Source organism: Tauraco erythrolophus, chromosome 8 (genome assembly GCF_009769465.1).
Source record: "Tauraco erythrolophus isolate bTauEry1 chromosome 8, bTauEry1.pri, whole genome shotgun sequence".
Lineage (NCBI taxonomy): Eukaryota > Metazoa > Chordata > Aves > Musophagiformes > Musophagidae > Tauraco > Tauraco erythrolophus.
Window position 1 is genome coordinate 9565648 of NC_141472.1, and position 22658 is coordinate 9588305.

General features: G+C 40.8%; 2 protein-coding genes across 4 annotated transcripts; both read left to right on the forward strand.

Moving 5' to 3' along the window:
• The first annotated feature begins 5598 nt into the window (after positions 1-5598).
• On the forward strand, positions 5599-8814 carry ASDURF (ASNSD1 upstream open reading frame). The gene is made up of 4 exons (XM_086615458.1): positions 5599-5673; positions 7719-7772; positions 8320-8395; positions 8729-8814. The coding sequence occupies exons 1-4, from the start codon at positions 5599-5601 to the stop codon at positions 8797-8799; spliced, it is 276 nt and encodes a 91-aa protein (XP_086471584.1). The 3' UTR covers positions 8800-8814.
• Positions 8815-8821: 7 nt separating this feature from the next.
• Positions 8822-13360, forward strand: ASNSD1 (asparagine synthetase domain containing 1). 3 transcript variants are annotated; one of them, XM_086615455.1, is made up of 4 exons: positions 8822-9179; positions 9330-10303; positions 11935-12116; positions 13055-13360. In XM_086615455.1, the coding sequence occupies exons 1-4, from the start codon at positions 8822-8824 to the stop codon at positions 13302-13304; spliced, it is 1764 nt and encodes a 587-aa protein (XP_086471581.1). In that variant the 3' UTR covers positions 13305-13360. The 3 variants fall into 3 exon arrangements, with proteins under 3 accessions (XP_086471581.1, XP_009988201.2, XP_086471583.1); XM_009989899.2 differs by having other exon boundaries at positions 8822-10303; XM_086615457.1 differs by having other exon boundaries at positions 8822-10303; positions 13111-13146.
• The last annotated feature ends 9298 nt before the right edge of the window (positions 13361-22658 follow it).

The following is a 22658-nucleotide window of genomic DNA, read 5'->3' on the forward strand; positions in this document are numbered from 1 at the left end:
ACATGGCCTCTAGCACATTAGAATTTGAAAACTTACTAAGAGTTCCCTTTCAAATAACTCCCCTCCCCAAACCTGGAAAAACTAAATTTTCTCTCCTCGGTGTCCAAGTGGCTACATTTGCTCACTAGCAAGAGCTAAATCCAAATGTCTGTAGCAGTTAGAACAAAGGGACAAAAAGCACTTGAGCACAACACATTTAACAAATCCGTCTACGCAAGATCTTCATCCAACTGAGTAGAACAGCCTTACCTTCACTCATGCCTCAGGGAGCCTTGTAAAGGTATGAGGCATTTCCCTCTCTCTCCAGCCTACTCAGACATATTCTGGTCTAACCAAGCTCATACATAGGCAGGTCCATTTTGTGTCTATGGGAACATGGTTTATGGGACTGCAACCTATCTCCGCGGAAACAACCAAGTCCCTGATTCTAGGAGACCCGTATTAGAGTAACACAAGCAGGCTGCTACTTCTGTACCTTCAGCCCGTCCTGCTCAGGCCTGCCTACTTCTTCAAAGCAATCTCATCTCTGTGTTTTATCTTCAAGAAAACATCAGTTGTACATCATATTAAACAGAGTGCTTACTGTCAGGGAGGCAGTCCCAACAGGAAATGAAAGCAAACACATAATTATCCCTCTAGTCTTCTTCAGGCTTCCTAGCCCAGCTTGCAAAAAGCAGACTACTGGGCCGGCTGACTCTTCACTCAGAGGGTATTTGGTGCAGTTCTCTCTTCCTTTTCTCATTAGGCAGAAATGTTAGCACTGACCTGATTTGGCATCAAGATGCCCCAATCCAAGGTGAAGCAAACGAGGCAGAGGTGCACCCGGTGTTCATGAGCTCTTCTAGCCACATATACCCTTTCTCCTTACTGGCATCAAGAGAAGGGCTTCCAGCTTCCAGCCACCAGGCTTCCTGCTTCATACTGCAAACAAAATGGTTGTTGTAAGACAGAACACTTGATTTTTTTAAGATCCCCGAATATTCACTGCTCAAAATGTATATCTGAAAGTCTGATCCCATATTCAAACTAGATGGTTACTAGTAAACCTGTGTGTTGGTTATTCAAAGCATATGAGGGACTGCCATGCCAGGTTATGAACTCTCTATAAAAGAGGGTTCATAAACGAAAGGCAAAACCAAATGTTTTCGTTCTACCTTTCCAAGTCAAATTACCACTTATATGAAATTCTCAGCTCTCTTTTAAACTCTAGCAACCTGCACAACAAGGTTCTGCACTAAGGAAGGAAAGATTATGAGAATTAAAGGTCAAACTGTGTTTTTGGCTACGACAACATGAGACCTGGAGAAAGGCCCTTGCATCCATTAGTTACTTCAGTTTTACACTGAAGAACAGAGTAGACTTGGTAAAGTCTATTTTTAAACCCTCTTATTTAAATCATCAGATGAAAGACTATGTTAGGAGTATTTTACAAAGAAGCTGCTTGGTCCAGCCCTTTTAGAAGCTTTAAAGAACGCAATAAGATTGTAAAAACTAATGATAGACTGATGCTACGCAAGTTCTCAGCTACTTTCACAACACTCTTAAAATCTTCCATGTGAAAGTGATGAAATTCTGCTTTTACTTAGAAAATTAAGAGTTTTATGCATCTGACCTATGCAGAAGTTTTGTGCAAAGGAGCTTTCAGATTGCTTTGACAGTGTATCAGAAGTAAATACTGAAAAAACTGACTGTACTTCAAGCTCATAAAAGTGCTCAGACTTGTTTTACTTGCAGTAATAGGATGTTTAAAGCAGAATGATTAGAGGATTTGCAAGCTTTCTTGTGCAATTGATAATCCAGATACTTAACCTAAGGAAGCAAACCACAACTTTACATAGATTCCAGTACATAGATCCAGATCCCTGGTTGTGTAAACTAACCTAACAGCCTTGAAATCCTAATGTCTCAATCAAATTAGCAGAAGGATTACTATAAAGCAAACCAAATTAATTTCAGCAATTTGAATTTTCTTAGACTGGTATGAGTTAGTAAGTTATTAAAATTTAGATTCAGTTGAGAAGTTAATGTAGAGATCAATGTTACATCTCAGAATTTACTCACATGAATTCTGAAGTTACAATGTCTGAATACAAAATAACCCAGGATCAGAATTTTAAAATTTAAAAAAAAAAAAAAAAAAGACAAAAACACAGCATAAATGCAAATACCCTCTGACCACGCTCTCCCCCTTCTAGAGACTTAATCTAACTGTTTTATATCCCAGGCTTCCTTCTTTCTTTGACTACCTGGATTCACCAAACAGCCAGCACAGCTTCAGCTTGCTCTCTTGTGGCCAACATCAGAGCTACAATTGTCCTGGTACTGCTCAGTTCCAAGGACCTTAATGAGTGGTTCTTCTAAAGCATGGCAAGTTTCCTCAGATTACAGGCACTTACAGCTGACAACAACTCAAGGTTGAACCCACAGTCAAGTTATCGGTGCTTAACATGTTTCCAAGCATCAGCTGAGATACAGAGCTGAGTACATGCACATTTCTAGCCCACAGCAAAGCACGGAAACTCGGCACTGTGAAGCCCCAAGGGCATTATCAATGCTACCCTTTACCTCTCACATCCGTAACATCATTGGACGCAAACGTACTGCCAACATCTTGAAAAGAGGTCTTCAAGACCAAGAGCAGTTTTCAGAAGGATGGCCTAACATTTTTCAGCATGCTTTTAACAAGTCTGTAAGACCTTGAACTTGGTTATTTGAGGACACTGTTTTGGTCATGTGTTTGCTAACACACGATGGCAACTTCAAATATTTTCTAGCATCAGTACGGACTGCCTGTTTTCTTTACTGTTTATGATGCTTGTTGGGTAATTTGTATTATTTTGTATAGTAAAGATCCCAGATGCTGAAAAGGTGAGGACTTTAAATAAACTCTGAAATATTTATTCCTTGATACTTTATTAACAACATTGTGTCAGGCATTATTAACCTCTTAAAAAGAGTTTTATGCCAGAAATAGTTCAGAGCACCTGAGTTAGCACAAGAGAAGTGCACAGACACAGCGGATTGACCAGAGATGTGTCAGTGAACTACACTGCCCACTTAGTTACTGACAGCCAGGTCAGCTCCTGAGTCACCTCACCACCTCTCATGAAGAACTGTGCAAGCACATAGCAAACAACAGAACTACAGCAGCCCTGAAACGGGGAGGTAAAAGGTGCTGGACTTTGCTGAGTTTTAAACACAGCTTCTCTGACTGTGGGCATCAATGTGCGTAATTTCAGGAGTAATCATGTTGCAGGAATCCATTCATTTTAAAAAGGACTTACGAAAAGCACATTTCATATCAGTAGATGAATCAGCAATTCATGGCAAGACCAGAAGTTGAAAACATTCCACGTTCACTATTATGCCTCAAGACCATAATCATCACTCTTACGAACCAACCGATGAAACATTCTCAGGAATGGAGTGATGAATTTTTGATTAACAAACATTAACTGTATTTATTACTGAACATGAAAAGGATCATCAGTACAGAAATCATACTTTGACTACTGGGTTACTCGACCATCAACCTTTGTAACATATCAACAGCAAATAAAATACTCAGGCAGCAGAGGGCTGGGAGGTGCTGAGATTAAACAAATTACTCCGCAGGACAAGAGTGACAAACTGCAAAGCACGCTGAGCAATAGCATCAAAACTGTTGTATAGGACCCAGGCACTCATATTTCCTCTAGAATTTGAGGGACAAGCCCCAGAACCTCTCCAACCCCTAGGCGGCAGTTCCTCATCAGCTGCAGTTCATCTGCTTTGGGACTGCCAGGATCACATAAACACGGGTACACTGCAGAGAAAGCTGGATCAGCCACCTAACCTGTCTTGCCACACAAGCCCACAAGCAGCCATGTCGAAGCGAGGGTGGAGGCAGATGCGAGCAGTTGAATGCGCAGGGAAGAGCAAGACTGCCCTTTTATGAAACTGTAAACTCAGTTTCTGTTGAAAGCAAATAAGCATCACATTTGCAAGTTATTGTATTGCTAAATATTCTTATAGTCAAATTGTCTTTTTTCATACCTCTACTAGGAGCCAAAAACCTTATTCTCCCTACATCATTGCCAAAAATTCCAATCAACATCATGGAAATTCCAGCCAAGCTCATGGATGCCACCAAAACAAGGTGTAATCTTGCTCACAAGCTGTTAAGTATTATCAAAATACATAATACATATGATTGTGTGAGCCACAAATCACAAAGTAGCGAAAGCCAACACTCCTACCTCGCTTATTAAAGTAGCAAATATTTCAAAAATTAATGAAGATTTGCACAATATTTGCAGTCAGCAGCATTAGGACTTGTAGAATTTTATGAGATTTCTATCCCAACTTAGCTATCAGTAGTAGTCTGCAAGTTTGGAGTACCTCTTGAGTCTTTAGAATAATTACACAACAATATTTAAAAAGAGCAAACGGGATAACATGAGACCAAAAATTAACTGTAATAGTCCTATGACAACCACCTTTACAAAGTCTTACCCAAACTCCCCGCTGATACCCACAAATGCTCATTAGTAAATATATGATCTGTTTTCCGTGAAAAGCAGCAGCAGGCTTCCAATTTCCTGAGATACGCAGATCATTCACCAGCTCAGTCATCAGAGCATGTAATTCCTCTCACAAGTCAATCCAACTCTACCTTACGTTAATTTCTTGTTCCTCATTTGGACATTTTCAAAACCTTTTTATCACAGTAATTGGCTCCTTTTACTATTTCTCAGCCTAAATTTATTTATGACAGCAAATCGTGATAAAATTATTTGTCCTTGTGCTATCACCATCCTGCCACTCCATCAACTTCTTCCCTGGCATAAAGGCAGGAAGACAGATGGATCGCTACGATACATCTATAGTACAATGGCACAGGCAAACATTAAGACCACCCTATCAAAGCGGAACACATATAATCGGAGTATTTGTAAATATTACATAATTCCTATCTCCTCTGGAATACCTTTAAGGAAATTGCTTAAAGGTGCTTCCGAGCACGCTGCCGGGCTCCAGTTCAAGGTCACCACCACACCAAGCCGTTCAGAGGGAAAGCGCTTCCTTTTCTTTTTTCTTTTTCTTTTCTTTTTTTTTTTTTTTTTTTATTCACGCTCTACGGGGCCGATTTCCAGCCTCCATTGCAAACAGCGCTCTCACCTGCGCCCCGTCACCGCCCTCACAGACAGACAACGGCTCCCCGCGGGGCGATGATTCCCGGGAACGCTTTTCGCGGGGCCGGGAGGTCGCCCCCGGCCGGCGCGCGGAGGGCAGGCGGGTGCCAGGCGGAGCCGGAGCCGGAGCCGGAGCCGGAGCCGGAGCCGGAGCCGGAGCCGGAGCCGGTGCCGTGCCCGTGGCCGTGGCCGTGGCTGTGCCCGTTACCGCCAACGGCGGCTGCGGCAGATGCGAGCGCGACGGCCCCGCCCCACCCCGCCCGCTCGCGCCTACCGGCTCGCGCGTGCCCGGTCGCGCCCGCTGATTGGCGCTCCGCGCGGCTCTGCCGCACGCACGCCGCTGTCTGCGCATGCTCCGCCGCGGCTCGCGGACGCTGGTGCCGGCGCGCGCGGGGCCCGGCGGCGGGGCCCGCTCCGCGGGGGGATGTCGGGCGGCGCGGCGCGGCAGGAGGAGGGGGAGAGCGCGAAGCTGCGCCAGAAGGAGGAGCTGAGCCGGAGGGTGAGCTGCGGCGGCCTGCTGCGGGAGGGAGGGAGGGAGGGAGGGAGGGCCGGCCGCGGTGCGGCTGGCGGCGGTACCGGAAACCGCGGCCCTACGTGTTCCTGCTCCGGAATCTCCCCCCGGTATCCCCGCGGCGCTCTCGGCTGCGTGAGGCGCGCTGAGGCACGGCCAGGGCCCTGCTGCCGGGGGCGGGGGGGGCCCGCGGAGCGCATAGCCTGGGGTGTGATCAGCGTGAGGGGGAGGAGGGGCAGTCCTGTCAGGGCGCCGCGGCTCCCCAGATGCGGAGTGTTCGCTGCAGGGCGCGGAGGAGAGCGGCTGTTGTGTGGCGAGTTCGTGCCGGCGCCGCTGTTCACTCTCCTGTCAAATTGTTTTTTTTTTTCTTCTTACTGCTCCGAGTGGAGCTTGAAATGGCGGGTGAGTCGCAGTGAGGTTGATACCTGAAAAGGAAACGGAACTTTCCAACGCTCGTTCTGGAGTTTTAGAAAGCAGGTATTCTTTATTGCAGCGCTGGGTGCACGGGGGATTTCTCCTCCTAGCATGCACACCCAGCTTCTGGACAGAAAATTAGTTATACACTACAGTCATGCATAATTCATAACATATTACATATTCTTAAACAATTGGTTAATTTTCTCTCACTTAACACGTAAATTACTGGGGTGTATTTAAGGCAGGTGGTCCGTGAGTCAGTGGTCGCCATCTCCCCCTGCCGGAATTACCATTTCCCCCAAGTCACTGCATGTTCACAGCTCAGAAAAACATGAAAACAAAGTTTGTGCAGTTTCTGGGATGTTCCCTCCAAGGGCAGACAGTTCTTGATAAAGAGTCTCCTTTTTAATCACTGCTGACAGCTTCAAGGATGCTCATCTTGTTTGTTTCTTTAGGTATGCGTAAATCACCTACTGCTGACTGAAACCTTCATGAAACTCTTGCACAAAAACTTTAACCCCTTTACTGTTGGGTAACAAGGTTTTTCTCTGTAGTGTCTACTTCAGCTGTACCTGCTCAGAAAGTACCAAGGGATTCCAGCCGTGGAGCTGGCACACCTCGTAAATCCGCTCTGGTTTCCGTGGTGCCGGTGGCTTTGTTCAGTGCAAAATCTGCCAAGTCCGATGGAACTGCTTTTCCTCAAAAAAATACTTTCTTTACGTGTGGCCATGATGGCTGAAGTCAGTGGTGGTTTTGGTTGCTTGTAAAGCTAGGACATAACAATATTGCAGGTTGTAAGTTTTGTTGTGCTTAAGTGGCCGGTTTAGTCTGCAGCAAAAGACAACACTGCTGTCTGTTGGAATTACAACTATAAGATACTGATGTAGCTGCTGGAAAAGTCATTTATTCTGTGTGCCACATTCAGTTTGGCCGGCCTAGCTGACAGTTTTCTACTGCTGCACCAATTCCAGGAGGCACAAAGGAAGAACAAAGGAAATCAGATTGTTTGTTTCCACAAAAAACATTAAGTGCCCACTGACCAGATTTTGTTGTATTTGTTGGTTTTTGTGATGGTCCTGCTGATTGCTCTTTAGCATTGGTAGCTGCCATTGTAAAAGAAAATGGGAATACCCACCACCTCTGCCAGTGCAGTTGAACAAATCCCACTAAGGAAGTTTCTGCAAAACTCCGGAATGATAGAAGGGCTTTAATTGCTCTTTGTACAGTTTGAGGATTTTATTGGTTTCATTTTGAATTTGGAGAATACCTATGATTATAAAGTCTATTGTAGATATTATGCTAAATTTTGTTTTCTAAAGTTATTTGATGTTTTATTAGTTGTTTGCATGTTTTCTTTTCTTCTGAGGGAAAAATGTGGTCTCTGATTATGAGTAGCCCTGGCTTCCCGGTAGTGATTGCTTTCAAGGGTAGGAGAAATATCAATCTATGCAAGACAGCCTGTTTCCAGAGCTGTTATTTAATATTTCTTTTTTATATCTACTTCCACGTTGTCTTCAATGGTGCATTCAGAGAACTGCAACCGTATATGCATATGGCTGTCTTAAAATATCAGTAAGCTTTAATAATTAAATCGAGGTGCATCTTTTGCCTTTCAGATTAAAGAGCAGAAGGTTGTAGTTGATGAGCTTTCTAATTTGAAGAAAAACCGGGTAAGTGTTTACAAATTTGCTTTTGACTATTTCATTTTAGCATCTGAGAAAGCATAGAGACAAGAGGGGAAACAAAATTGAAGCACACTGTCACTGTTTTTAATTTGTTTTTATGTAGATTTTAGTACAGATGTGGTCTGCTGTTCTCAGAATAATTTATCCTCTGAATAATTTGATTGTGTACACGTAGTGTAACACAGTGCGTTGTTTGGGGGTTTTTTTGCCTTGTTATATTTTGTTTGAGTTAATTATTAAGATGTTTGAATTGATCAGAAGACTTCATGAAGTATTCTTTTCATGTGTATGTGTTTTAAAATAGAATGTGATCCCTCATGTATGAGGAAAAGAAAAATGCAGAATAGTCATGGGCTGATCATGAAATGTTTTTGATGGTGCAGCATTAGAACGTTGGTGTTGTCAGGGCACAACTTATCTTTCTGACATAACAGTGAAGGAGTATCTTGGTGGACCTACATCAGCTTCTGCTGCAGTGTGGTTGCCAGAGTTTGTTACTTTGACTTAATGCAGTGTTGTTTTTGTTTTACAGAAAGTTTATAGGCAGCAACCCAACAGCAACATATTCTTCCTTGCAGACCGAACCGAAACTCTATCTCAATGCAAAAGTAAGTTTGGAGTGTAAACGATCAAATAGTTATCTATTTAAAAGCTGCGTTTGTAGCTGTTAATGATTTCAAAGGTATATTAAAATGAAAAGCTGGCAACTGTACATCAAATGCAAAGTAGACTTCAGACACAAGCTACAGTGAGCTATGTTTGTGTTACATCACTACTGTAGCACTTTTGTTACTTAATGTTTCATTTTTATCTCTTTAATGGAACAAGTGGATGGAGTTGCTCCTTTCTTAGATATACACTTACACTTGTCTACTTGTAAACTCGTTCATAAACTTACCGGTTTATGAAACTCATTATTGGTGTATTTTTCTCTTGCACAGATACCTTAGATGAGTTAAAGAAGGCACATCAGGAGATGGAAAATGCAGAAAAGACTAAGGTCAAGAAGTAGCCCATCTGAATTCAAAGTCACAATGTGTGGTATTTGTTGCGTTGTTACCTTGTGTAGCCGGCATGCTATTCGTGACTTCTTTAACGAAGACATACTCTGCCGTCTTAGAAAAAGAGGACCCAACAGCAGCCAACAGTTCATAAAAACCGCGTCTGGTCTCTTCTACGAGTGTCTGTTTTCTGGCCATGTGCTTCACTTGAGGGGCCTGATGACTCCTCAGCCTCTGCAAGATGCCAATAATAATATTTTTCTTTGGAACGGAGAAATTTTCGATGGAGTGCATGTAGGAGATCTAGAGAATGACACTGAAGTAGTGTTTCATCACCTTGCGTTATGCAGCAGTGAAGCGGACGTTTTGTCACTCTTTTCATCGCTTCGAGGTCCCTGGTCTTTTATTTATTATGAAGCATCTAGACACAGTTTATGGTTTGGTAGAGATTATTTTGGTCGTCGTAGTTTGCTTTGGCAGTTCGGTAATGAGGTTGACAGTGCTTTCTGTCTCACATCTGTCAGTGTTTGTTCCGAATCAGGTAACCAATGGCAAGAAGTCCCAGCATCTGGAATTTTCAAAATTGATCTCAAAGCTTGTGCAACAAATAAATCTTTGTCTTTAACATTGTTTCCATGGAAGTACAGCTGCACAGAGAAAGCAGTAGAAGAAATATTCGTTAATGTTTTGGACCAAGTTTCAAAAGACTTGCCGATCCACGTACCTCTCGTGATGAATGAATCAAAACTATGTCTCAGAGCCCCAGTTATCCCCTTAAATAAAACAATTTCTGAAGCTTCAGGTGAATGTTCAGGCACCAATATTAGCAACATTACCCATATGGTTTCTGAGGATACCCTTCGAGGATTTCTTGCAGAGGAAAACAAGAAAAAATTAGTCCATCAGTTTATTGATGTTTTAAATGAAGCGGTGAAGAGACGGGTTTTATCTCTCTTTAGAGATGAAGATCAGAGAATAAGAGCAGTTCCAAGCATGTCTAATAGGAAAGCACACATTGCGGTGCTCTTTTCTGGTGGCATTGATTCTATGGTTATTGCAGCTCTGGCTGATAAACATGTGCCTTTAGGGGAACCAATTGATCTTCTCAATGTAGCTTTCGTGATAAAAGAACAAGCTAATCGAAAGGGCACCACTAAAAAACATACCAACCAGGAAGCACAGCTTCATTTGCCTTGTTCTCAAGAAAGCTGTAAAGATCTTGATGCTAAAACTGGTGCTCACTTATCTTGCTTTGCTGTTCCTGACAGAATCACTGGTAGGGCAGGACTGAAAGAATTGGAAGCCATTAACCCTTCAAGAACTTGGAACTTTGTGGAAATCAATGTTACACCAGAGGAATTGAAAAAAATGAGACAACAATGCATTAATCACTTAATTTATCCACTGGATACAGTCTTGGATGACAGCATTGGCTGTGCAATTTGGTTTGCTTCCAGAGGAGAGGGTTTTATTAGTAACCAAGGAGAACTGAAACCATACAAAAGTCCTGCAAAGGTACTGATTGTTTTCTGCCTTATGCTTGACCTGTGCATGTAAAAACAGTTCTGTTGTTTCAGAAGTCAGCAGAGGTCTTTAATATTCATAAGGCTTCTGAAATTCAGTGGCAGAATATAGAACAGTTCTGTACTGAGAATCTTTGTGTAATTGTGGAGTTAAAAACTGCCTTCGGTTCTTGTGTCGGGTAAGATGGGTGGCTTTTCATTAAAGTTGAGTAAGCAACAATGTGACTAGGAAAAAAGGTTACTTTTATCATCTCTTTTCAGTGTTTCAACTCCAGTAGTGTCTTAACTGCTATTCAGGCCAAGCTGAGTAAGTTAAATTTAGAGACAAGCCATGAAGTATTAAGTAACATGGTTTTGTGTCAGCATCCCAACAGCTGTAAGATTACTAGCTCCTTACTTAGGCACACTGAGTGACAAAATCGCAATCGACAATGGCAGGAAAGATGACTACTTGGGATCTTTCGTCATTAGAATCTGATTGAATGACAGAACTACAAAAAATAGGTCTTTTTTGTAACTTCATGTATGTTGTTTTAAGTAAAATCTTTTTAGTAAGTAGATTATTTTCTTGGGAATTTGATTCTTATTTCTCAATTCCTAATTTCTGAATGTTTGTGTAGGGAAGAAAAAAAATGTTTAACTTCCGGAGTTTGCAGTTCACTGCTGCCTTTGTGTTTTGAGGCTTCTGCTGCTTTTCTACTAATTGCTAGATCTTAGGGAAAAAAAAAAAAAAGAAAACAACAAAACCCCCAATAAACACAATAGTTTGCTTAAAACTACTGTAGAACACAATTGGTTTGGTTGACTGGTCTACACAGGGACATGTATCTCAGACTTGCAAAGCATACAAATTCATCGTAGGTCCAGAATACATTGAGATGGGTCATGAGTTAGTAGAACATAAAGGGAAATTGTCACTGTCCTGTCAGTTGCTTACCAGTGTGCACAGGTGAAAACTTAGTTGACAAGTAGCTGGTGTCTGATTGGTAAAACATCCTTGTTTATGCCAAGTGACTTCCACTTTTAAAGGGGATTGCTCTCAAAGGCACAGGAACGGACCAAATGCAGTAGTTTTTCTTTTGATAACGTTTTGTGTGCTTATCGTTGAGTAGATAGAACAATATGACACATTTTTATTTCATGTAGTGCAGTTGATACTAACCCAGTAGCTGGTAAATTAATAATAATCTGAGCTTACATTCAGGTGACTGTTTAGAACCCATGACATACTGCATATTCTGTGGCAACAATATTTTTGATAAAGGCTGGTACTTAAAAAATGCTGTTTTTTTGTAATAGAAACTAACAAAGATGTTGTTCAGAGATACTGGTGTATTTGTGATGCACACAAGGTTGTTTTGGTGTTTTTTCCTTGCCTCGGTACAAAGATTTGTGTGTACTTTTACTTCTGATTGTGAACCTACTTCAAGTTGTCAGTGACTTAATTGGAAAGTGTTTCAGGTTCTGTAAATGTGTGAGGCACTTCCCATCATGATAGGTAAGACATTTATAAGATATGTATTAAGTTATTCCGCTTAAGATGTTGTTAAACATTTAAGATCTGTTACGTATTATTAACTTGCATAGATAGGAAGAAAGATTTCTTTCACTCTGTTTTCATAGGTTGTGCTTACAGGAATTGGAGCAGATGAACAGCTAGCTGGGTATTCTCGACATCGTATTTGCTTCAAAAAACATGGCTTAGAGGGTCTGAATAAAGAACTTGAAATGGAGATGGATCGCATTTCTTCTAGAAATCTTGGGAGAGATGACAGGATTATTGGTGATCACGGAAAAGAAGCCAGGTATGATTGTTTTAACATGAAGCAAGACTGGTTTTACTGGTTAGATTCTGCTTTTAACACTCCGACAGAAAGCTTAATTGAAACGTCTGTGCATTTTATTGCCTCGAAGTTCTGTTGCAGTTTCATTAACGTGTACTGCGTTGTGGGGGGTTTTTATTTTCCTTTTTTAAAAAGTGCTCTGTAGTACTGTGGAAGAAGTACTTAAGGAAATTCAGCGACTTGAACATTGGATTTCCATCTGGAAACTTTAAGAAGCAGCAACAGATGTTGAAATAGTCAAAATCAAGTTTGTTTTATCATTTTAAGTGGAACTTTCTTCTGCACAACTTTGAAGTGTTCAACTGTGGTCATTTGGAGAATGACAACATAGCGTAGAAGCCACATGTTCCTGTCTGTGCGATAAAGGCGTGATCCATATCCACTGCATTTCCTGGTTGTTAAGTCAGAATAGTTGAAGTGTCATTTTATTTGTCTTTACTTCCTCCATGCTGCCACAAACTTGTGAAAAATTCCTTAGGTGTTATCCAGTAGCAGACACCACTCAGGTGCATGAAAGGTCATTTCATGTGATTTCTGTGCCAGTGTTGTTCCAAATCTGTTCTTAGTTGCACATTTTCAGTTTAGCAGTTGCAGTGGTGGACAGGCGATGCTGTTAACCGTGCTTGTGATTAGATACAAGTGCCTGGAATTCTGACTTGTCAGAATTTGTTGTGTAAATATTTTTGTTTCAAAGTTACAGTGTAGCTTCATATAGCATTTTTAAATACTTGAAAGTTATCTTGAGAAGTTTTACTTCAAAATTTGTCTTGCTCTTCCATCGTTTTGTCTGATTTTCTTCATAATTTTTGATTTGTATAAACCCAAAATTTCTGATACTGCTTCTTAGTATTTGTAAGAAATTTTTAAAGGGTCTTTCCCCATGTGTATCCTTCCTTTAGGTTTCCATTTCTTGACGAAGATGTTGTTTCGTTCCTCAATTCTCTGCCCATTTCAGAAAAAGCTGACTTGACTTTACCTCGAGGAATTGGTGAGAAATTGATTCTGCGCCTTGCAGCCAAGGAGCTTGATCTGACAGCCTCAACTATCTTGCCGAAAAGGGCTGTACAGTTTGGATCTCGGATTGCAAAACTAGAGAGCAACAGTGAAAAGGCATCTGACACATGCAGCAGGCTGAAGTGTTTTCAGTAGATGAATTATAGAGCTTGAGAAGTTGCGTTTGTCTTGTATACAATTTCAGTAAATCTTTGGAGTTTTCTTAAAATGTTTGGTTTGGTCTGTTTATTTACTCACTTGGACGTTACTATTAATCTGCAAAGTAATACATGTAGATGTGTGCTTGTACTAGAAACTCGCTCTGAAAGCATCCTCAGGGGGGAGGGGTACTGGGTCTGGGGAAGAGAGGGTAGCCAGAGGTTGGCTTTCCCACCCTTCCTGACTGATGTCAGTGTTGCAAAAAGCATACTGCGTCTGTCTAATCTATCACATGTATTGACAGTACAGTCGATTTTGTGCTGCCGTAGAACAGGGCTGGCTTTAGGAGAAGATTGAGGTTATGGTTTTAGAAGGGAGGGCGTGGGGAGTAGCTGGCCTGGGTTGCCAGAGCCAAAAAGAGCCCGAGGGTCTTGGGCCTTGTCACCTCTTGGAGATCTGCCCTGCAAGCATCACGCTTGCCCTTTCATTGCTTGAGAAACAGATGCCACACACACCTGTGGTGTTTTGGGGCCATCCCATGCAGCCTCCCAGTTCTTGGCCAGTTCTGCAGTGCTGGGGTGGTTGGTGGTCCCCAGCCTGGGGCTCCCTCTGCTCCTGGAGAAACTGTGAAGCTCCCTTCAGGCTATTCTTCGTCCCTTGTTGACTCCCCTAGCTTGCTGACTCTGCTTTTAGCTTTAGCTCTACTACTTCTAAAGTTGTAAAACATCCGTGGTGTATTGAAGGAAGACCTCTTTTAAACAAAACAAAAAAAAGTCTTTCTTAAACAATAAAAGGCACTCTGGGTGAGTATGTGGCTGCAATCATGGGGTTGAAATAGAAATATGAATGGACTTCCTCTGAAGAGAAGTTTGAGTTAGCTTGTTTTTCTAATTGTGTGTGGAAGGAATGCAAAGTTAATGTAGGAAAAACTGGATACATGTTCTCCAGTGGTTTTAGTAAGGTTGGAGCTTAGTGCTCAACATGCTACCTTACAGTTCTAATTTTTATGTTTGTCCGATTAAGTAGAGGAAGGAAAAATCATATCAGAAAAAGAGAATACCCTTTTTCGTGCAAAGCATAATACATCTATTCCTATGAAGTGTCTCTTAAGAGTGTAAATAGATTTTCAAAATAATTTACGTCTGTAAACAAATATTTATGACAAAAACTTACATTTCAGACTGCTTCAAAGCACTGGCAGATTTCTTACTGGTGCTCTGAGGAAAATGGACTCCCTAGTACCTTACTCTGGGATGTTTGCAAGAGTTCTTGCATCATGCTCTAAATCAGGTGGAGATTATTTATCTCTAGTAGTGTTGGAGTGTTCCTAGAAGTTATGTGTCACCTAGGACCCTAAGGGAAAAAAAAAATGTGCTTTTTACACCTAGGCAAATAGACTCTTTTCTAAATTAAGAGGCCTCTGATATTTAAAGAAACGTGGGAAGTAATTTTTGAAGGCTTCTAAATAGTTTTAGGTAGTAGAAAGCAACCATTTAATTTCATGTTGGCAAACTTTTCCATTTTTCAGTTATTCATAAAACATTATTTATTGTTATTATTTATGGTATAGTTACTATTATTTACAGAGTTTCTTGACCAAATGTTTGGTTCTAGAGGAAGGAGTAGGAAGACATTTTAAAATACTTGATGTATTGAAATAATTTTCTATAATATTTTAGAGTGACCTACAGGAATGTTACTGTCTTTAATCCTGTCCTTAAGAGCTTTATTGTTTTCTTACAAATACTAGTATAGTTATTAAGTAATACTCTCTTTTTTTTGTTAGCCTCTCTCAGTATTGCATTTTAGAAACTGCAGAACATTCTCGAAGAATGCTCAGGCCTGATAGAAGGGTTCCCTAGAGCTGAATAAGCTGATGAGGCAACCTGCTTGTCAAACTTGGTAGCGGAGAAAAATTACTAGTGCCTTGTTTGTGAAGTCTGACAGAAGTAAGTAGCAAGAATTACTCACTGCCATGTCCTCTAGCTGGCTGGCTTCAGAACATGACAGAGTGCTCAGCAGAGATTCCCAGTGGGACACTGGGCCAGCTAGAATATAGATAATATTTTATATATTATATATTAATATATCATTATTAATATGTTATTGTAATGTTATATATTATGTTATATATTGTGTTATAATTGTAACATAACTTATGTACCCAGGCGGCGACTTTGCTAGCACCGATGGATTCAGACATGCCCTTATATTATGAAGTCCATCAGATTTTGAGAGAATGGGCTCTTGGAATTTGCTGTTTAAACCTGTCATTTCAGATGCAAATTATCGTCACAGCACTTCTTGTCAGCTTCCTGCAGCTTACATTGATACAAAAGGAAATTCTGGAGGCACAGGAGCGAGCTGTCCCTGTGTGCCGGAAGTCGAGCTGCCGGGGTAGAAAACCAGCTTGGATAACAAAGGAGATTTGGGAACATCTCAAAAGAAAAAGGGATGTCTACAAGTCTTGGAAGAATGGGCAGGCATCCAGGAATCAATACAGGGAGGAAGTTAGGATATGTAGGGAGATAATCAGGGAGGCAAAAGCCCAATTGGAACTTAGACTAGCCAGCTCCGTAAGGGACAACAAAAAGTCTTTCTATAAATACATTAATAACAAAAGGAGGGCTAAAGATCACCTCCAGCCCCTACTGGACTCAGGGGGTACGTTAGTCACTAGGGATGAGGACAAGGCTGAGGTCCTTAATGCCTTCTTTGCCTCAGTCTTTAATAATAAGGTCAGCAGTTCCCAGGTGAGCTGGCCTATGGTGTCTGAGTGCAGGGAGGGAGAGCAGATCGAAGCTCCTGTAATCCAAGAGGAACGGGTCAAGGATCTGCTCCTTCGGCTGGATGCCCACAAGTCTATGGGGCCTGATGGTATCCACCCGAGAGTCCTGAGAGAGCTGGTGGATGTCATTGCCAAACCCCTGTCCATTATCTTTGGGCAGTCTTGGCTCACTGGGGAAGTTCCGCTGGACTGGAGGCTGGCGGATGTTACCCCCATTTACAAAAAAGGGCGGAAGGAGGATCCGGGGAACTACAGGCCTGTCAGTCTGACCTCGGTGACGGGCAAAGTCATGGAACAGGTTATCTTGAGTGCTATTAATGAGCACATACAGGTTAACCGGGTGATCAGGCCCAGTCAACATGGGTTTATGAAAGGCAGGTCTTGCCAATCAAACCTGATCACCTTCTATGACAGGGTGACCCTCCTGGTTGACGAGGGAAGGGCTGTGGATGTAGTTTTCCTGGACCTCAGTAAAGCCTTTGATACAGTTTCTCATAGTGTTCTGGTGGAGAAACTGGTAACTGCTGGCCTGGATAGGCACACCCTCCTTTGGGTTAAAAACTGGCTGGATGGCCGGGCCCAAAGAGTGGTGGTAAATGGGGCTAAATCCGGCTGGAGGCCGGTCACCAGTGGGGTTCCCCAGGGCTCAGTGCTGGGTTCAGTTCTGTTTAACATCTTTATCAATGACCTGGATGAGGGGATTGAATGTACCCTCAGTAAATTTGTGGACGACACCAAGCTGGGACGCTGTGTCGATCTGCTCGAGGGTAGGGAGGCCCTTCAGAGGGATTTGAACAGACTGGATCGTTGGGCTGAGGCCAATGGCATGAGCTTTAATAAGGCCAAGTGCAGAGTCCTTCACTTGGGGTATAAAAACCCCAAGCATCGCTATAGGCTCGGGGAGGAGTGGCTGGAGAGCTGCCTGGCGGAGAAGGACCTGGGGGTGTTGGTTGACTACCGGCTTGATATGAGCCAGCAGTGTGCCCAGGTGGCCAAAAAGGCCAATGGGTTACTGGGGTGTATCAAGAATAGTGTGACCAGCAGGAGCAGGGAAGTGATCCTGCCCCTGTACTCGGCACTGGTGAGGCCACACCTGGAATATTGTGTCCAGTTTTGGGCCCCTCGCTTTAAGAGAGATATTGAGCTCCTGGAGCGGGTCCAAAGAAGGGCGACTAAACTGGTCAAGGGGCTGGAAAATAAAACTTATGAGGAGCGGCTGAGGGAGTTGGGGCTGTTTAGCCTGGAGAAGAGGAGGCTGAGGGGAGACCTGATTACAGCCTATAAATACTTGAGAAAAGATGGTGGGGAGGTGGGGGAAGGGCTCTTTACATTAGTGATGGGTGATAGAACAAGAGGAAATGGGCATAAGCTTAGTCAGGGGAGATTCAGGTTGGATGTTAGGAAGTATTTCTTCTCTGAAAGGGTTGTCAGCCACTGGAATAGGCTGACCAGGGAGGTGGTTGAGTCCCCATCCCTGGATGTGTTTAAGAATAGGGTGGATGAGCTACTTGAGGATATGGTTTAATGGGGATTAGGGATGGTTGGACTCGATGATCTCTAAGGTCTTTTCCAACCTAGAAATCTATGAAATCTATGAAAAATCGGACAAATTACCATCAGTGCTGATTACATGGTAGAAGTTTCGGGTATATATATATGTACCCAAAGAGAAATGTGTACAGTTCTATGAGGCCTCATGCTCTGAAATGAACACTGATACGGATGGGAAAACTCGAACAGATGGAGATATTTTTGAGTATTTGTTCAGGAGACGAGTACAAAAACATTCATATTATAAAATATCTAATATTACATGTAGTCTATACATGGCATTCCTAAAAGCTGGGATTGTTATTTGAAAAAATACAGATAATTGAATCTCATGCAATATTATAAGCTTATATGAAATACTGTAAATTAGCACATTTCCAAAAAACCTCAGCTTCCACTCTAGTATTTAAGTGATTAGTCAGATTTGCAAAAATCCTCAGTACTCTGAAGCACTCTCTGAGAATAACAAGAGCTCCAGGCTTCTGAACTCTTCAAAATACATCTCTAAATTCACATGCATATATTTTTCCTCACGTTTTACATAGTTTTATTTCTATTATTTGCCATGTTTGTATAATTAGGATTTAAAATTAGGTGCCTTGCTATATAATATATAACGTGATGTTAGACACAAAAGACTTCTAACTTTCTATCTAACATATAACTAATAATTCTGAGTGTATTAATAAAAATACTGTCAGATTATATATGCAACAGCAAAGTCCATCTGACAAATGCTTTTTTAAAACTGAAGAATAACGCTCACATTTAAGTGCTACAAACGTATTTTTATGGCAGGCAACGACAGTGTTCTAAAAGGTTTCATTTGACCTTCTAGAATTTGGTACTCATTCCTGACTTGCAGGTCTAATTGGTATTTCCACCAACATGATTTTGAGGGAACCTGTGATAAAAATACGAATGAAGATCCAACTTAAAATCTAAACAGTACAGGAAAAAAAAGGGGTCTTTTATGCAATATGCTGATAATATGCTGTTTAAATTGACTCTTGGCACTACACAAGTTGGGCTGTATGAAAACGTGTTTAGGTTTGATGCAGTGAATAGGTTCATCAATGTAGTAAGATATATGGAGGCCTATTAAGGTACAATAACCTGTCGGACTGCAGCAGAGGTTAGCTCTTCAGCAAAAGCTTCTGAAGAAACAATTGGAAAAAATCATGGCTATCTGCAGGAATATAGAGTACCTCAAGTTAATGAAGTCTGATTCTATTTTTACTGGGATTTAAAAAGAAGATGGAAATCCTAAATTTAAGTAAATGTCTTCAATTCTAGTAAGAAAACTGTAAATTTAGTATTTTTTAATTCAAATTTGGCGTTGATATTTTTATATCTTCTAGACATTGTACCTTGTTTTTTTAAATATGTTTAAATGCTAATTTATTTATATCTTTAATATATTAAATACTAAAATAACTTTAGTGGTTTAAGCTGTTTTCATGTTCCTACTTCTAACAAAGAAAAAAAAAATCACATCTTTTAAAATATCTTGTGGAGTTAAAACTGGAAGAGAATGCCACTGTTTTGGGTTTGGGTTTTTTTTTGGACCAGACTTCAGACGTCAACATTTTCAATATGCACAGAATGAGTATTTTTATGTCCATGAGGGAACTGAGTTTGATGTATTCTGTCAGTAAAAGATATCATTGAAGATCATGATTCTGGTTTGCTGTCTGTCTCGTAGTGTATGCGTGTGCATGTCTTTGCAGCTGAAAAAGTATGACAGAATATTGTACTTGGTTAAAATGAGCATCAGAGATAAGGAAGAAACACGCCTGCCCCAGGAGTTAATAGTTTGTCTGGACTATGTTGTTGCTTGGTTGTCTGAGTAGCTCTGTAGCCCAGGCTACTACAGCGTTCAGTGCCGATTTCTCAAACGAGCGTGTGTTTAAGAACATCTGCTGCCGATACGGATCTGTGCAAACTGGCACGAGATACCTGAATCATAAGGACGGCATCACCCTCAAAAAGCTTAGCCTTTAGGTGGCCTTTCTGGGTGGCACAGGAGCAGTCTGAACGATCCTAATGGATTCGCCTGAGGAGGTACGAACTATTGCCTGAGGGATATTTCTCATTAGATAGGGTTTCTTTAGCCGTGATGTGTCGAACGATCGGTAAAAAGAGGCAAAGCACTTCTAAACATGAACTGAAATCAAAATGGTACTTCAGCTTCCATGTTTGCCGAGCACTGGTGAGACTTGTGAAACTGCAATTTTGTCAGATCATTTGACTGATGTAAGCAGGTATTGATGTAAACAATCCTTACAGCTGATTTAGTAACTCTTTTCTCATAGGCTGTCATGCATCAGGCTATAAGGCCCAGCTGTTTGATGAGGAAATGCCAGGTAGAGAACATTACCCCATTCCAGGCATGGAATTTGACAGTACGAGGTAAGGAATGTGCATGGTAGTAGTAGATACTATAGTCTAGTCTTTAAAATTGTAGATGTCCTTTCTGATTTCAGATTGGCATTTACTTAACTGAAATTGCTGAGTATACTGTGAAAATTTGAGAGGAATAAAGATTTTTGTGGCTCAAGAGAAAATGTATTTTGATTCCAGTTTGATTATTTTTTTTAAATAGATTAAACAACACTCACTATCAAATACTAGTTCAAGTTCTGTATATGTAGTACAGTTGCTGGTGACATACTGCGTTGCTGGTTAAATACTGTACAACCATTTATTTTGTATAATGCAGTTACTTTTTCTGGAAATAGTGAAACAAAAGTTCTGTAGAAACAAAAAAACAGCGTTGTTCATCAAAATAACAACTTGGGTTTTTTCGATGCTTAAAATACAAGCATGTGAAAACATTCTTACAAAAGCGATATAAAACTAAGGTTTAAATTGTAAACAAGCAGAGATGGTGGTTGGAGTTTTTATTTTTCTTCCTTATTTCAACACTCTAAAACTAAAATGTCCTACAGGAGGGAGAGGTGGTATTATTTCATGTAAGCAAACTCCTTATCTTGCTATAGATAGATTAGATTCCAAGTTAAATGTTTTCAATTGTACTAACTACTCTAAAACTTAGGAAAACATATTTCATGAAGATAGAATTGCAAGATGAAATTATTTTTAGGTTAAAAATCTTACAAATTGTTTGACTGTTAGGGTTACTGAATATGCTTTAAAACCAAAACTACTCCTCAGGTGATATCAAATGATTGCATCTGTGGGTTTTAATAACACCCAGGCGGCCAACAAGCAGTGAGGACAAGGCGTGTGTAGCGTGTCTGTAGCAGTGTAGGGCTGCGCGGCACCCCAGAGCTTACAGCCTTGTTCCGAGGGAAGAATCAAGCATTGGCAGAGTGTTCTAATGGTTACTCCAATATATAATATGCAGTGATTGAGGAACATGTTTCAATAGGTAACATGCTTGCATACTTCCTTTCCTTAAAACAGAAGGCTTTTCCTAACAGTTTTTTTAAGTCTTTTTTTGCAAATTCAGCTAAACACTTTAATCCTTCCTGCAATGAAGAACACCTTAACACTGGTTTTATAATACCTTTTAATAGACTGAGTTCCTCAGTGTATCACCTTCATTGTTATAGTCAGCCTCTTACTGCAGTAAGAAAACCCAACCCTGTATTTCTTGTCTTTTATGTTATTCCTATAATAAAAGCCAAATATATGCTTCTCAGCACTATATTGTTGATTCATATGACGTTTGATTCCATTACAGTCCTACAAATCTGCCTTGTTATTCCTAGTTGGTATGTTGTATTTGTTTATCTTGAAGTGTACTAGTCTACTGAATTTTATTTCTAAAAAAAACAAACCAAAACAAACAAAGATCACTTTCAGAAGTGTTAGCAGCTGCTTTCAAAAGGTTGTGAGCTGCAATTTCACCACTTCCTTTTGTGCTTTCAATTTGCAGCCACAAATTCAAAAAAACCCAAAGAAACCACAAAATACAGAATGAGACATTGCAGCAAGCCTTTCCAGACCTTGTGTGGTCCGCAATCACAGTTCATCAAAAGGCCATCAATAACTACTCATCAAGCACAGATTTTCAACCCTGTAATCTGGTTTACTTGATTTACTGAGATAGGCCAGGAAATTGTCACAATAGCATTTCTAATTCCTTGTTATGAGACATCTCCATTTAAATATTTCAAAAAGTCTTTAATATAATTACTTGAGGTGTTCCCATGTACTTGTTTTGGAAGAGCTTTAATTTTTTAATTAAAAAAAAAAATTGCTGTGTAAACTCTCAAACACTCAACTAAAATTAGATGAACATAATAGTGATCCCTTAACTGTATTTGTAGCATCACACAAGAAAGTTTGTGGTGTTAGCATCAAGCTCTCTGGTCCAAACAGTACTTTTGGGAGGCATGGGACATACTGGAACCACTCTACCTCTAGTACGTAAGGTTGGGTCCCCGACAGGAAATCTGTATTTTATCAGATCACAAAACACAGCTATTTAGGGATTTCTTCCTCCTCTGCGTTCAGAAAGTTTGGAAGCAGGGAGAGACTTCTAAGGAGCAAAACTGACTAGCTTGTTGATCCCACGGAAGTACAAGCACTAAAAACTGGGATAATTGAGAGAGTAGATGTAATACAGAGGAGAAAAGGTTTTGCTCACTGTTAGTTTCACAAATTCCAGTCTTTCATCTACGTTGAAATCAGTGAGCCAGATGTATAAACATACTGCTGGATAGGGCCTATGAAATGTGACAGTTAAATGTAGTAAATTATATACTATTTTACTAAGAAAATAAACTACTTAAAGATGCAGATACATTTCTTTACCAAAAGATACTTGTAGTTGAAATCCCATAAAATGAGACTTTTACCTTGGGTCAAAAAAAAAAAAACAAACAAGCAACATATATGTCTAATTGTCCCACAAGTCCCAATTACTTTTTGGTATTTAAATGGAGGCAATTTTAAACACATGCATCGTGAATTAGAAAACTCTTCTTGCCCCTCAAAATGAAAAGGTGGTTAATACTGGAAGTGTTTATTCCAGTAAATAC